Here is a 16,786-nt window from a genome sequence, read left to right as displayed (position 1 = left end):
TCTAACACATTACCCCTAAGGGAATGCATCCCTCAGGGGAGGGAATGGTTTCCCACCTCTGGCTTAAGATATGGAACTCACCTCCTCCCAAAAACCTGGGAGAAACCATGCAGCTTTGGAGACAATCCTTCCAAAATCAAACCAAGCTTGGATAGCCTTAATCACTATTGGGGGTTTATCCACACATTGACGCCCACACATTCTCCCGCAGGTCCTCTTCTCCTTGGCCCCACCTCCTATTTGCTTCTCTTCCTTCCAAGATCACTTTGCAAATTCCGGATGCAAAGCCCTAATCTAGATTGGGGCCTAGTGTGGAAGATTGGGAGGCTTTAACCCTCCCCTGCTGCAGTCCCAGTCCAGATCAGGAGCGGGGAGGATGCCTGCAACTCGTATTAGAAAAAAAGCTCTAATTTGCAGGTACAAGGGGCCCAATGCAGATTGGACCCCTGGCATGTGGGGTAGGGGGACTTTAATCCATTGGAGTGAATGGGAACATTTTCCCCCAATGCAAATTGCCAGTGCAGGTCCAGATCAGGACTACCGCTGGGGATAAAGGGTTGAAGCTCCCTACTCTCTCCCCACACCAGGGTCCCAATCTGAATCAAGGCCACCATGCCTGCAATTTGTGGAGCAATCTGCACCTCCTCTGCAATTTGCAGAGTGATTTGGGAAGGAAAAAGAAGCAAGGAGGGTCTGGATCCAATGAGGAGAGGCCCAACAGCCAGAATATCTGTCATGGGTTGCATCAAGCCTCCGGGTTGGCAGTTCCCCATTCCATGTCTTATGCCATGAACCAGAGTGCAATGAAATCTCTCCTCCTTTATGGAGTGAAACTGAGTTATGTGAGCATCCACCCTTTCTGGGCAGCTGTTTAGGGACAGAGTAATCTGTCTACACTGTTTTTGCCAGAATTATTTATGGAGGCGCCTTTGGTTTGGGTGTGCTTGAAAACCAGAGATGTTTGTGTGGTATAATGAGACAGACTTCAATTCATCTGAGGATGACATGAATTGTTAGTTGGAACTTTCACTTTAAGTAGATTTACATCACAGATACACTTCAGTATCCTAGGCACAATACTTCATAATACTTCATAATGCAGTAAAGTGGGGTGCTTTACTACACAGTTAACTGATAGCATGCATACTTTGGGTGATTCATGGTGACCCTCTCAATACTTTTGCTACCAGTATTTCAATAAGGATGTACATTTGGTTAGGTTTCTACCTGTTCTTAACCCAAATAGCACAGGCTATACACACACACATGTGCACCCCACCCCCGGCCCTACCCAGTTCCTCTCTAAATGCCTCTTTCTAGAAACTGGGCAGAAAAAAATGGCGGGGGTAGAAAAAGACTGGAGTGAAATTTCTGATGAAAGTTACATCTTTACAGACACAAATTCTATAAATACATTTCACAGTCAACTGTTCTGTTTTAATTACAACAAATGTTTCCTCCAGGATAGCTCTATTTTCTAAGTATATTTATAAGGACTATATGAAGGGAGTGGGGGAGGAAACCCAGAGGGGGTAGGTAGGAAGGGAAGGAGGGGGAAAGATGTTCATTGTATTGTATTGAAAAGTAGATAAATTTAATCAACAGAAACTTTTTGAGGAATAATGAAAAACAAAACTTTCTGCAGCTGTTTTTTGTTGTTGTTGTTTGCCCTCTCAGCCCTTGGTGTTTTACTGGTGATGACTCTAGTATCAACACTAACTTTAAAAAGACTCATTTAAAAATGATTACTGCCCCCCACAGAAAAGAAAATATGGACTGTGATTCAGCACAGCAGAGCCAAGTCCCCTATTTGAGAGAAAGGGCTATTATCTGTAATTCCCTTGCATTGCTTTGCTCTCCATTGTCAACACCCAGCTTCTCAGGCTCCTAGGGGATTAATTCCACTTGTGTAAATACTGAAGATTTATGGATAAGGTCTGATCCATCAAGGAGCTTGGCACATGCATTCCTGTGGATTTTCTGGGTTCAGAGGATCTGAGCAACTTGAAGAATTATGCCCTTAAGAGCAACACATCGTTTGCATTTGCTGGGCCTATGAACAGTAGTTACAGAAGCTCAGGAAAGCTCTTTGAAAACATCTCAGTCCCCTTCAGTATATTACTAAAGAGCAAACTATCTGGAATAATATGTCTCCCATCCACAGACCTGAATTCTTCATTGCTAGGCAGTTAGAGCATCCCTGTTCCCTGAGTTGGAAAATCAGAGTTATTAACTCAATTGTAATTACTGAGGCAATTACATCCATGGCAATCTGTGACAAGATTCCGAGAGAGCGAACAGAGCCCCGTGATCACTCCCATCTGCTGGAGAAGTGCACAATTGCTCATTAAAGGCTGCTTCTTAAGAGCGTCAGAGAGTCAGGAATAAAACAAAACCAGAGACAACCAATGCATAAAAAAGCTGATGCCTCTCAAAACATGCTGTTTACCCAAAATGCATTGCTGCACACCACAGAAGCGCTGTAAACTACAGGAGCTGATGGACCACTTTCTAAAACATTGGGTCAGTTTCTTCACTGCTATAACTTCTTTGGCTTTTGTAGAGCTGAACACGAAGTATGAAATGTTTGTGCAGAAGCTTCACACTCTGAAAACAAACTGACCACAAGGGAGATGGAAATGGACAGGGGTGAACTCTTAAGAGAAGATTCTGGCTTGGCTGTGGAGATCCCTAGAGGAATTGTGCTCAAACTGATTTCCAGAAGTGCACAGCATGCTGAGAAAAATGGAATATCCAAACTTTAAAAACTTGCAGCTATTGATATCTTAGGCAAACCAGTTTTGTGTGATCAGTGACTTGTTAGTCCTATTTTTCTAGGCTGCCCAAATTGTACATAGTGAACTTCTCTAGCTCATGTCAAACACTGGCTTTCTGGATGTAAATAAGACAGAATAAATATGACTTGGCTGGCAGTAGCCACTTTCCTCACTGCTGCAGTATCTGCAAGACCAAGGGTGGGGAGAATTTGTGAGACTGAGGCTGTGCCAATCCTTGGCACACGTTGAATCCATTGCAGGAGGAACTCAGAATAACAGTGATTGGGCAGAAGTGATTTGGTACACTGTCAAGGCATATACATATACTGGGCTAGGTGAGATCATGGAAGCACTCAACATTCCTTAGGAATTTGGAGAGACCCAATGTTGGGGAAGATTCAAAAGACACCCAAAGAACCCTTTTGAGCTACAGTATTTCAGTCAAGAAAACGGTCTCAGACACTATGATGAGCACCCACACTGTCACTTCCTTTGGGCCATTATGCCTCTCTTCATTTTCCTGACATCCATTTTTCTGTGAAAATCCTTGCCCAGCATGTAGTAATTTTGCTGGGGATTACAAAGTAGTTAGCAAAATGGCAGTCTGTTCCCTGCAAGCACTATATAATGCATACCTTCCCTTTCTTTGGAGCATGCTTCGTGTTTAAAGTAAACCATTAAGCACTCTGACTAATTTATTGTCCTTATTTAGTCCTGGATCTTTATTTTTTCCTCCTGCCACCCCCCAAAAAATGTTATATGGGTGATGTAACTGCTCACTAGGGGGACAGATGAGACCAGAAAACGCAATTAATTTATGAGACAGTTCTAGCCAGAGTCAGGGTGATGGTATATTAATTCACTTTGTCACCTAGTTCCTCTATGCCCATAGGAAACATCTTGCTGAGTTCAACAAGCATTTATATTTGCCAGAAACATGGGCACTGGGCTCTCCCCCAGTTCCCTTTGCCAAACCTCATTAACCCGATGTCTTCTGCTTCCTCTCAGTGGCCATACGCCTCTGACTGTCACAGGATCCAACCTGGATGTCATACAAGAGCCCAGGATCCGAGTAAAGTACAATGGCAAGGAGTCAGTCAATGTAAGTAGCTGCTTTTGCCAAAGTTTCATCCTGACTTAAACAAGTTGTTGCAAGGTTCTTCCTGGACATGGCCATTCCATTGTAAACTGTGTGTTATAGTTTTAGCCTGTTGGAAAAGAAAACATTCTCTACAAAGTGTGCCCCTGCTATTCTTTGCTAATAGGATAGACACATTCTACCCAGGCTCATGGAGATTTATTCTATGGGTGATTTTTCAGGTACTGAGATTCAGATACCATTCCATCTTAAACGCCTTTGAAGGAATACTATATTTCCTAAATATATAGCTTCATAGTTTTATTCTTCTTTCTCCAGACACATAAGCAAACCTTTTGGACCATATTGTTAGCAGAGCAACTCCAACGTGTGACCCAAAAGTACTGCTGACTGGCCAGCAAAAGAAGGGAAGCCATCCAAATTACTTTCTGATTCTAAATTCTCATTGGAAATAAAATCACTCTAGAAATGCAGGACCCTTTAATAAAAGTACCTCACTGGCAAAGGGCTTAAACTTGCTTTGTTTATTATTCAGATTATTTGTTAAAAGTAAATTTAAAAATGACACTTAGATCTCAGTTGTAGGTAGCTAAATTCCGAAGTGTCCAGACAGTAGGCAGACACAGACAAAGTAGTGCCTGAGTTTACACTGTGCCTCAGAGAAGGGGCATTATTTACTGTGCTTGTTGATAAAAAGGGATCGACAGGACAGACAATTAACTAAGGTAGCCTTTGACCTTTTGTTAAGGGAGGGATAATATGGTGCAGTCTATTGTGTTTTTGTTTGGGGGTTGGTTGGTTTTTTAGTCAGTTAGGGACTTCATATGCTAGTGCTGATTTTTTCCTGTCTAGCGAACTTTGCAGATCCTTGCATATGAACGCTACAAATTTACAAGTCACATTTGTAAACATAAATGTTTCTGTCACACAGCAACAGTTCTGTCATAGTGGTTATACTATAGTTTGGCTACATGAGAGGGAAGCTCAAACTCCTTCTCAGCTATGAAGCTCACTGTGTAACTTTGAGCAAGTCTTAATTGCTCAGCCTTCCCTATCTCACAAGATTGTTGTGAAGCGAAAACATTAATCTTATTTATTTTATTTATTTATTTATTACATTTATATCCCGCCTTTTTTCCTCCAAGGAACTCAAGGTGGCGTACATAATCCTCCTCCTCTCCATTTTATCCTCACAACAGCAACCCTGTGAGGTAGGTTGAGCTGAGAGTATGTGACTGGCCCAAAGTCACCCAGTGAGCTTCCATGGCCGAGTGGGGACTAGAACCCGGATCTCCCGACTCCCAGTTCAGCACTCTAGCCACTACACCATGCTGGGATATAAATGGGATAAATAACTTTGCACAGTAGGAAAAAAGCACAAGCTACCACAAGATGTTATTCTTAATACTACTGTTGTTGTATTCGCACATGGTCATCAGTTAACTGAATTGGTAAAGAACTGGAAGTATAACATAGACAGCTGCTTCAAGGGCACATGTCTGTGCTATGGATGCCTGTACAAGCAAAACGCTAGTTCATCAAGGTTCTCCGTATTCCACCTCAAAGCTTGTTCTGACTCATTTCCATATCAGATTGTGATCTTTGGTTTTGTCTTTTCAAACAAAAATTTGTGTGTATTTTTGTGCTGATTTTTTCAAATGTACACGTCAATTGTGCACATTTTTGAAATGCACACATCCTTCTCCCATTGATTAAAGCATGTTTGTGTGCATTTTTCAAAAGTACACATTTTTTCATGTGGATTTTTCCAATGTACATATGTTGTTGATCTCTTTTTTGTGGGGGGTGGGAGAGGGGTCCACAAATCATAAATCTGGCAATATACAGACTTCAACCGCAGATTGCATTCAAGTCTGGGAGGTGCACATTGGGTAAATTCTGGTAAAAAATGGACTAAAATGAATTTCTCATACATCCCTTGTCTGGGTATGGGCCTTTCTTCTAGGGTAAAATGCATTCACTCAGCATCTCTTTCAGAGCTGCCTCGAGGACCTTTTCTGGGCTGATAAACCAGAATACATATTTTACAAACTAATAAAAATAGTCTCTCAGTGCCCAGGCTAAATGCTGCTTTCCTCTTCATCTGGAACTGGGAAGTCTGTGCAGGTGGTGTCACGCATCTGGGAAAGAATTAGGTTCATTCAGGATAGCTCACTTTACAATGTACCTTTTGATAACGTCTGAGGATTGCATCCTGCATCTCCAGCATATTGTTGAAGTGCAAGAGCAGCCTCTGTGTAGTCACATCTTTTGGTCCAGCAGGTGAATCCCCTTTGGAATAATTATCATGGAGAACCTCAAGGGCTTGTTCCTGTTTTGCTCCACAGTGCCCTGTCATATGGAGAAACTGCATTTAGCAGAGGACAATGGAGGCATATGGCACTTGTGTCATTATGCGGCCCTGCTATATATCATCCAAGCTACACAAAAAACCCACAGCAGAAGGGAGAGGTGCACTTTGTAAACAGGCAATGTGGGTTTGACAGAGACACAATGGAAGTGATGTCTTCACTGAGCCTACCCCTCTGAGCACCTGCTTCATGACAATGGGGTTGTCCTGGGGGCTAATGTGGAACTATCAGAACCTCATAAAAGCAAGAGATGAAAGAGCCCCCTTTAAGCACAAAGATTTGCTCTGCCCCAGGTCAGTGTGGAATGTAGCCCATGAGCCTTGCAAATGTACTTTATGTTTGGATTTCCCTATAGTTTCTCCCTGCTCTTAGCATACCCTCAGCCCCTGCAGGCCACCGACTAGAGGTCATCTCTAAGTAGATGGTAATTCCACAAACTCAGGCTCTTGTGAGCACATTCCCTTTCTTGTGTCCTTTTGCTTGTAGGCAACATATTAAAAAGTTCTAAGAAGTGCCACCTCAGCACAATTATTTTTACCAAGGTACTCTCATGATCCTTTTTATTAAAGTCAAGATTAGCTCTTTAACACGACTTGTGTCACAGCTCCAATGCCCTCCCAAATGTATCTATGAGCCAAGACAAATGAAGCTGTTGCTAAAGAAAAAGGGCCCCCAGCTATTGTTCCAGATGTTTCTCAGCATTGTACGAGAAATTATGTAAGTAGCTGGTTATGGTACTTGCACAACACAACTCAAGAAGGAAGGAGGGCAAGAAATTGGTGCATACACACTGCTGTTGCAACTGGAGAATTGGTTTCTGATCCTAATGGCCTGCATGCTTTCCAGCATACTTTCACCACACCCAGAATCAGTGGTTGTGTTATGCAGGATACCCAGACATGCGTGTTTGTAACAGAGAGGGGAATAGTTTTATCCCTGTTCCTGGGAACTTGGAGCCCTAGGTAAAAAGGGCATTGCTTTTCTCTCTTTTTTATCCATCACTTTTTATAAGTTTTATCTGGCTTTCAACGATTTGTCTTTCACTTTATAAATCACCATGCCAATACATAAGAGTTGTAATACCTTTTATATTTGGCTACAGAATGTAAATTGTGATCTCCCTTGACTTAGTCATTCTGTATACCTTCACTCAGGGCCAAACTAAACACAGTGACATCCAGGCAATGGGCAATTGTATGAATTGATTTCTTAAAGTAAATTGCAGGTGTGGGAAGAATGATCCTGATTAGGACTCTGCTGTGTGGGTAGGAAGCATGAACTCTTCGTCCCCTACTTTAGTCCTGATCCGGATCAAGAGCCCAGGGCTGTTATTTGCATTGATAAAAATGCTCTCATTGGAGTGAATAGGAGCTTTTTACTCAGTACAAATAGCAGGTGCAAGAAATCCAATCTGGATTGGGACTGCAGAGGGGGGTAAACTCTTAAAACCCCCTACCTCCCACACCAGGGTCCCAATCCAGATTATGTCCCCTACACCTGAAATTTACTTTTTAAAAGCCATTTGAGCTTTTGCTAATTGTGTGGATGGCATCTCATCATGTTTGGCCCTTAGTCATTAGAACAACTGGCAGGAAGAAGGGCTGGAGCTCTGTGGTAAAGCACATGCTTCACATTCAAACAGTCACAGGTTCAGTCTCCAGCATTTCCAGGTAGGACTGAGAAAGACTGTTGTCTGAAACCCTGAATTGCTTCTGCCAGTCAGTGTAAATGATACTAAACTAGATGAAGCAATGATGTGACTCAGTATAAGTCGATTTCCTATATTCTTATGTTCCAGGTACTTTCCCAGATTGGGTGTCTTTTAAACATATTCCTTTTCTCCAGTTGTTAATAAGGTTCTCCCTGGCACCATTCTGTTCTGTACAAATGCCTTAGGTCAGTAGTAGTCTATCACCTTATTTCTCTTTTTCTTTTCAAATTCATAGAGATATGGGGTGTTACGCTTTCTTTTTGATTCAAGTTACCCTTTCTACTGTTAGCCTCCTCCCTGTTTCTATAAATACTAGAGAGGGAATATTGGTGTTGCTTTGAATGCTATTAAATAAAACAGACTGTCCTTATGAATGAAATAGAAATGACTGGCTGATAGATACCCAAACCTTGACAGAGATAGCATGGCCTTAGAGATCTAGCCTTTGATAACCTCCAGGCTAGACTACTGTAATGTGCTTTGCCTGGGGCTGCCCTTAAAGATGGTTCAGAAACTGAAGTTCAAGAAGCATTGTGGTGAAGTGGTTAGAGCGTTGAACGAGAACTGGGAAAACTGAGGTTCAAAACCCCACTCAGCCATGAAGCTCACTGGATGATCTTGGATCAGCCTCTATCTGTCAGCCTACCCAACTCTACAGGATTATTGTGAAGATAAGAGGTGAGGGGAAGGAATTAAGTACCCACTTTGAGTTCCTTGGAGGAAAGGCAAGATATAAATGAATGAATGAAAGAAAGAAAGAAAAAGAAATGTAGTTCAGAATGTAGCAGCTAGATTATCAGCTGGGAAGGGACGTTATGACCATATTACGCTGGTGTTATACTATTTGCACTGGTTCCTGGTCAGTTTCCAGGTCCAATGCAAATTGCTGATTTTGACCTCTAAAGCGCTTTATGGCTTAGAATCAATATACTTGAAGAATTGCCTTTATTTGTGTATTCCCACCCATACATTAAGACCTTCACTGCATGGTCTTCTGCGGGTGCCCCCTACAATTAAGGTAAGGCAAGTGGCTACCAAGGAGAGGGCCTTCTCAGTGATGGCACCCAGATTATGGAATGTCTTCTCCAGAAAGGTCTGCCTGGCACCTAGTTTGTTGTACTTTCAGTGCCACACAAAGACCTTTTGTTTTCCCAGTTCTTTTAGATGTAATTTTAATCTTGTTGATTTATTTATTTTGCTTTTAAAAAACTTGCTGCTTTTTAGTCTTCATGTTCTATGACTGTTCATGGTTTGTTTGTTTTTTTAAATTGAAAGTCACTACAAGTTGATATGCAACTTGAATAGTGAACACAGTGTGGCATAAATGCTCTGCCATACAATTTTCACATTTTTGTTCTTCTTTTGTCTGTATAGCTCAGATCTCCCTAGCTCAGATCTCCCCCTCCCAAGAATAATCTTTGGCTCCTGTTAGAGTGGCACAAAGCCTTTATGCAACTGCGCGGGCATTGGCCACCACCTAACATTCATTATAAATATGTCACACACACACACCTTTTATCTCCTTGAATTGTGGTGCTGTTGGATTTTTTATGATTTTTAATGTTGTTGTTTTGCAAGGAGCCCAGAACGCTATAAAGAAATCGCATTTACTAGTGCCTCTTAGTGATTTTCAGGAGCTGTTCTGCAAGGAAGCAGCTTCATTTTACTACATGGCAACATGACTTTGTTGGTGTGTATGTCACTGGCACACTTGGACTTTGGAGCTGATAAAACGATCCTCAGCCAGGATTGGATATTGACTATTGAGGTCATGAGAAAGTCTAAGCAAGATGTCAGATTGATGAAGAGCATGTAGATACACATTGCTGGGATATTGCGTAGATGAGCTACATGTTTTTATGATGCCTGCCATTTTGCAGGGGGGAACCACATAAATCTGTGAAAATGTAGCTTCTGATTACTTACCTTTTAAAATTCTCTACTGAGGCAGTTCCCCACAACCATCAGGACTCAAAACTGTAAAACGGATGGTTACAGTCCTGCACACAGTTCTTTGCACTCAAATGCCATTAATATAAATGAAATTTAAGTGCACTTAACTGTACACAGTATTGCAGCTGAGATTCTCATGGCGCCAAATGGTGTAGATTTGAAACAAATGGCAGCTATAGAGCAATATTCTGAAATGATCTGATGTTTGCTGGCAGAGCTTTCTTCTTCCTCATTTGTTCTCATTAGGGAGGCTGTGAAGGGTAAAAAAAAAAAAAAGTGTTCCATATGAATACTTCTGAAACTGAACAGCGAATTGGAATGGGCATGCTCCCTTATCCCAACTACTCTCCTTTTATGGCAAATACTGCCATCTTTTCAATATACCAACTGGACATAATAATGGATACTTATGCTGTTCTCTCCAATCAAAAGAATCAGGTCACACACACCCCATGCATACACACACTCACACATTCACCTACAGTTTGAGAATGACTCTAACGCTACCAACGGGATACAAAAAGGAGTAAAATCTAGTTAAGCTGGGGGGAGACACACACACACACATGCAAACACACAGAGGAAGCTGCCTTATACTGGCTCAGACCATTGGTCCATCTAGCCCAGTATTGTTGACACTGACTGGCAGCGGCTCGCGAGGGTTTCAGGCAGGATTCTTTCCTAGCCTCACCTGGAGATGCTGAGGATTGAACTGGGACCTTCTGCATGCAAAGCAGGGGCTCTGTCACACTGAGCTATGGCCCCTCCCTACACATACACACACACACACACACACACACACACACACAGACGGGTGGAGAAACAGACACACACGTGGTTCAGGGTTTCTGGGGAACCCTGCCCCAGCGATGCCAACATGCTTGCTGCTCTAACGCCACCATTAGCAGCAGTAATACAGTGATCCCTGCTCCTGCAGCCCCAACCTCTCAGGTTTCTTCTAGCAAGGGAATCTGTTGCTTATCTCTGATCTGTCATCAGACTGGAAATGAGGGAAGGGGTTCCCTTGCTAGCCCTAATATGGAAATCCCTTCCTTATCTCTGATCTCTAATCAGAGATAAGGAAGGGATAAGCGGTACTGCTTCTGCAGCAGAAGCAGATATAGGAGGGTTGGTAGGCCGCACTTCTTGCTGCACCCCCAGTATACATGGTCTGTGTGTGTAGTTTTAATAATTTTGGTGTGATGAGACAGTTAGCTGTATGGCTGAACTGGAGCCCTATGTACCCTAGGGCAGGCAAATGAACAACTGGAGCACTGGAGTGAGAAGTACTGTTGCCTCGTGCCGTCTCACTGCTCTGAAGCGCTTCAGGCAGATCAGGACATGGGAGCACCACTGGCAGTTGTCATGGAAAGTGTTTGCACCTCACAAGTCAAGAGGCAAAGATGGATTGCTCTTCCTGATTGGCTGAGCATTCATTTGTAGACCTGAGTCCAGTTCTCTTTCTGACAGAGTACCATTGCCATTGGATTAGATGGGCCCGTAGGGCTGATGCAGTTTGACATTTTTTGGAAGGGGGGCAATTCTTTTAAAACAATATTAATTTGAAAAACCCATTCTGAAAATGCATATCTTGCATATCATCCTTACCTTGCAGTTGCCTCCCGTGCCTTCACATTTCATCTTTGGGGTTTGAAAAGAACATTTCATTTAATTATTATTGAAAAGGTTGTTCTTAATACACAAATGTGGGTGAAAATTAAATTTCTGATTTGTTGAGTGAGGCCAAATTAACGGTCTCCTGCTGCTTTACTGGACATGATTTGTAAATAGTACTCCAACAGTAGGAGCCACGCTTTGCTTTCTAATGATCTCTTCTCTCAGGGGAAGAAGGGAGCTAGACCGCCAACTTTTTACCAGTGGGACATAACCTTCATTTTACCCCAAATCTCTTGTGACCAACTGATTGTTCGGTACAGCTGGCATGGGAAGATTGCTTAGATTTGTCACCAGAACCAGACATTAATTACAAGTTCAGCTGAAAGGCATATTTGGCAGACAACAGCACAGCATGAAAGTAGTGTGTGGGGGGAGGAGGGGTCTCATTCAGAACTCATGTTCTGTTATTTTCAGTTTGAAGTGTTGTCTAATGGGCTAATGTTTAGTTGAGGGCAAAGGGAGACTATAATGATGCAAATCTGAGCTAATGATCCTATCATGTTCCAAATAGGTTTGCGTCAACAACTCAGTTCTTCTCCACATTTTTTTCACGGATTCTATATCCATCTATTAAAAGCAACCTGAACTTTTCCAGATGCCAACTGCTGGGTTATCTGTATCTAAGCTTCTTTGTACAGTCCCAGACTCCTCTGAACTGGGCTTTATGCTGGAATTCGAAGTACAAGTTAGCAAAATGCCAAGTTGTAGTGAGAGGTTGTTGGGAAAATGTTTGTGTTTTAAAAAGGAAAAGAAGTAGGATATTAAGAATTGGGGAAGGGCTGATGAGCATTGGAATCTGTAGACTTTTTTCAGAATTTCAATAAGGTGTGTAGAACTCAGGTGTGCATGTGTGTTTATTTCTTTGTTTCTGGAATGGAAAAGGGGGCCATGTTTTGGTATTACCAGATTTCACTGTACTTGATGGAATAATTTAATATGAATTTTATTTTTGTAATATCATTTATATCTTTGTACGAAGAGAAGTAAATTGATCTTAGACTATCTTGTTAAATCCTTATGCATAATAGAATAGGAAAGAAAGACAGAGAGACATAAACCAGGTGTATTATATGGAAACCACTTTTCTATCCACTTAATGCCTGTGGCTACACATACTTGTGGAAGTGATAGCAATAGTCAGATTACTGCTGTGCCTCAGTGCCCGTGAGCTGTTTCTTGACATGATTTTCATGTGATCTGTGAACACAACAAGAAAACATTTTCATGTGTTCATGTATTTGTTTCTTTACTTGGGTAGCATTTCACATTATTTCCAGTACACTGAAACTATGCCAAACCTCCCAGCATCATATATCTCTATTAGCCTTCTGTGCCTTGCAAGGTCATTTTAAAAAATCTGTTAGAGAACAAATCCAGGGGAAAAAAATGCTTCTCTCACATCCAGAGTTTTTTCTCTCTCACACACACAGTTCAGCCATTAGTGCAAGGCAGCACATAGGTTGGGAAAGGGTCTCATGCTTCAGTCTTATCTGGTTCCACTGATGTTGGTGGCATCATTACATGAATTATCTGACTTCTTCCCAGTGACAGAAAGATGTTATTCAAAGTGTAACACTTCCTTAATTATCTGCTTTCAGGTATGTAAAGTTGTGAACACAACAACCCTGACTTGCTTGGCTCCGTCACTCACCACGGAGTATCGACCTGGTTTGGATGCTATTGAACGGCCAGATGAGTTTGGCTTCATCTTCAACAATGTTCAGTCCTTGCTGACTTACAATGACACCAAGTTTATCTATTACCCAAACCCTACCTTTGAGCTTCTGAGTGCCACTGGTGTCTTGGATCAGAAGCCAGGCTCACCCATTATCCTGAAGGTAAGATGATAACACAGTCCAGGTGACATATCTGGCTGTGCAAATCCAGGTTTATTGGAATAATAATATCTTGGGACAGCGATACACTGTATGTATATTGTAATTGGCCTCAATTGACAAATCTCCCTATAGATTTATTGTACTGGGGCCACTTGTCATATTTACATTTTTAGATGTACCTAAGAGATTTTAAGTGTAGATCTAGAATTGTAAAGTGTAAGTACAAAAATCAGAGATGTGCAAATTTCCTTTGAAAAACTGGGTGGGGGGGCGGATGAGCTTACCACAAAAATACTTGGAAAAACTCAAGGATGTTTTTTAAGTGAAGCTTAAAAAAAACACAATTGGATGAAACACATCCCTTCTGCTAGCCAGCCCTCTCTGCCACTCCCCCACCCCTTCCTAAGCCAATCTATTTACTTTTGAGAAGGGAGAGAGGGTAGCAGGCAGCAAGGCGGCTCTTTTGGCCTCTCCTCCAGAGGCCCCGAGTCTTGGCCAAATTCAAAATAGAGTGAAAATTTTAGAACCAGAGGAGTTGATATTTCAAACTCCCCTAACTGCAACTTCATTTTCATCATTACAAAAAAACATGTTTGACATGTGTACCTCTGTGATACAAGCATCCATGATTGCAGGGATCCATTAATGGATGCAACTCCATACTGAATATATCCAGGTTTTCTTCTGCATGATGTGTGATATGGCCCTAGATTGAACTCTGAGCTACCCAGCAGAACTAAATTCTTGACATCTTTGACCTGTATCTGCTAGTTAAGAACACCACTAAACAAAACTTTAATTACCCAGCTCTTATTGATGTCCCACAACTCCATTAAATGCTTCATCCTCTCCTTGTACAGATAAACTTAACTACCATGGACTTTTGCTTGCTATCTTTCTGTAACTTTCTGTAAAGTTGCACATTAAGAACCCAACTTGTGCACTTCCACTAAGCACACACAATATTTAAGTCCAATACTGTATTAACATGATTTCTTGTTCACTTCATCAGCATTACTTCTCCACTCCCATGTTGCACAAGTTATAAGACACAATTGTGATAATGTGCTTTTTAGTGTTATATTTAACGTACTTGAAGGTAGTGCAGAGATATGTCATGTTTATTTTCATTACTGATTACAAAATACAATGCCTCAGGTATGTCCAAAAGTTGTGTGTGTGTATTGGGAATCCAATTGAAAATGGGTCCTGTTTATTGAAGATGAACAAACTCTTAATGTAGGAGCAATGCTGAAGACTGTTGGGATAGACATATCCAGATGGTTTCTTATCCCCTTCAGAATTTGTAGGTATGTTCTATGTTGCTAGACATTACAATAAGAGAGAGGCTGGCTTTTGTAGGTGTTGTCACGAATCCCTGAACCTGAAAAGCCAGACTTCTTAAATCTTCCATATAGTTGGCTGGAATATCAGACACCATTTGATGATGACTTGCTAGTTGCAAACCAGCACCCCATTCAAATTCACATAGTTGTGTGGCAGAGAAAGACTCATCATCTCAGTTCTACTTCTCATCTTCTAGAGTGATTGGTGACATCTACTGACTTTTCCTCAAGCATTCCTTGCCTGCCTGGCCCTCCTCTCACTGAACAATTGCCAGTGAGCTGTCAACCCTGATCACCCTGATTAAACACCACAAAATGCCTCTTCTGAATGGTTACTCATCCTTTGACCATCTCAAGAGGCTACAGACTGGTGGCATGACCCTGACATGATTGCTACTTTAGACTGGTTAGTATAGGAGTAAATAGATCAGTAGTCTGGTTTTGTGTTTTATTTCCTTTTTACTACGGTGCAGTGCATAACCACTGCCTTTTTCCTATTTCCCTCTTTTTAAGCTTGACAACAAAACTTGACTTCATTAGATTCCTTGGTTGGATTGGATTCTGCTAAAACTCATGGGTTGTGTTTCTCTCCATGCTGCCTAGAGCACTGGAGTCATATTACCAGCTTTAAGTTAATAGGAGATAAGGAGACACGATAGGCTGAAGCTGACCCATAGGAGACTGAGAGCTTGGCTGGCAGTTTCCATAACTCCTGAGTAATGAACTCCCAGTAACGGTAAGTTGCTGGGAGTCCTGCTGGCCTCAACTTAGGTTTGCTAATGAGGTGGGGAGTGGCAAGAAGAGAGTAAAGAGGCAGAGAGCACATTGCTAGCAGACTCTCCTACAGGTTTGGCACTGGAACAGTGGTCCCCCTGGCTGTGACAGAGATATAAAAATACAAGCAGGCAGTGATGCGGCAGGCACATATCTTGAATATGCACCTTTCCAAGTACATTACTGGAAATTAGCTGTCATTAAATACGAATGTTTGTAGGAATGTGTGTCACTACTGAGGGAAAAGCTACTGGGAAAGGATTATGGAGGTACATGGTATGTGATATAATGTTGATTTTTTGCTAAAGAGTTTATCAGGGAGAAAGCCAAAGCATTTACTATATTTTCATAGAACCTTCTCCCTTATTGTCTCATAGGGTAAAAACCTGTGTCCCCCTGCCTCTGGTGGAGCAAAGCTGAATTACACTGTTCTGATTGGAGAGACCCCTTGTGCTGTCACTGTCTCTGAGACCCAGCTACTATGTGAGCCTCCAAATCTCACCGGGCAGCACAAAGTTATGGTAAGGTTAAAGAAATATATTTCTGTCTATCCATCTTTTGCATTTCTTGTCACTGAAGTGTCAGAGTACTCTCCCTTTCTGCACCAGCTGTTGTTCTGGCTTCTGAGATGGAAACTGATGTTAACCATCACTGGTTAAGCGAGCCAGTGTAGTGTAGTGGTGAGAGTGACGGACTGGGAGCTGGGAGATCCGAGTTCTAGTCCCCACTTGGCCATGGAAGCTCACTGGGTGACTTTGGGCCAGTCACAGACTCTCAGCCCAACCTACTTCACAGGGTTGTTGTTGTGAGGATACAACGGAGAGGAGGAGGATAATGAATGTAAGCCGCCTTGGGTTCCTTTCAAGAGGAAAAAAGGCGGGATATAAATGCAAAAATAAATAAATAAAATAAAATAACCCCACCACTACCACCATCTTTGCTATAAGAGAAGGGACTCTCCAATGCCCCCAGTTTTCTAGACACACAGGAAACCTAAGTGAATGTCTTTGTATGCCACCCTGAGAGTTTTTACTGAAGGGTGGCACAGATACTTTCTTAATAAATAAATAAATGAATTTGAGAATACGATGCAGCAAAACAGCGTTATTCACCAAAGCATGCAGAACTCTTTATTCACCATACAACAGCTTGTAAAACACATTTCTAGAGGGAATAGACTAGAGATTTTGTATTTGTAGAGCATTTTTAGCCTTCAGGTGTGTGTAATGGTATGTGTGC

The 16,786-nt window shown here is 41.9% G+C and overlaps 1 protein-coding gene across 2 annotated transcripts in view; it reads left to right on the top strand.

The window, feature by feature from the left end:
* The window catches only part of PLXNA2 (plexin A2), a 611,865-nt gene that overhangs the window by 503,046 nt on the left and 92,033 nt on the right, over nt 1-16,786 (top strand). For both annotated transcript variants that reach the window (XM_084853404.1, XM_084853402.1), the window contains 3 exons: nt 3,786-3,879; nt 13,188-13,427; nt 15,925-16,068. In XM_084853404.1, the coding sequence (XP_084709530.1) occupies nt 3,786-3,879; nt 13,188-13,427; nt 15,925-16,068 (478 nt within the window). The remainder of the gene's footprint in view (nt 1-3,785; nt 3,880-13,187; nt 13,428-15,924; nt 16,069-16,786) is intronic.

The sequence above is a fragment of the Heloderma suspectum genome, chromosome 4, assembly GCF_057233095.1.
Source record: "Heloderma suspectum isolate Gila_16-S chromosome 4, 16-S_ref, whole genome shotgun sequence".
NCBI classification, from domain to species: Eukaryota; Metazoa; Chordata; class Lepidosauria; order Squamata; family Helodermatidae; genus Heloderma; species Heloderma suspectum.
This window is presented reverse-complemented; position numbering and strand designations above follow the sequence as displayed.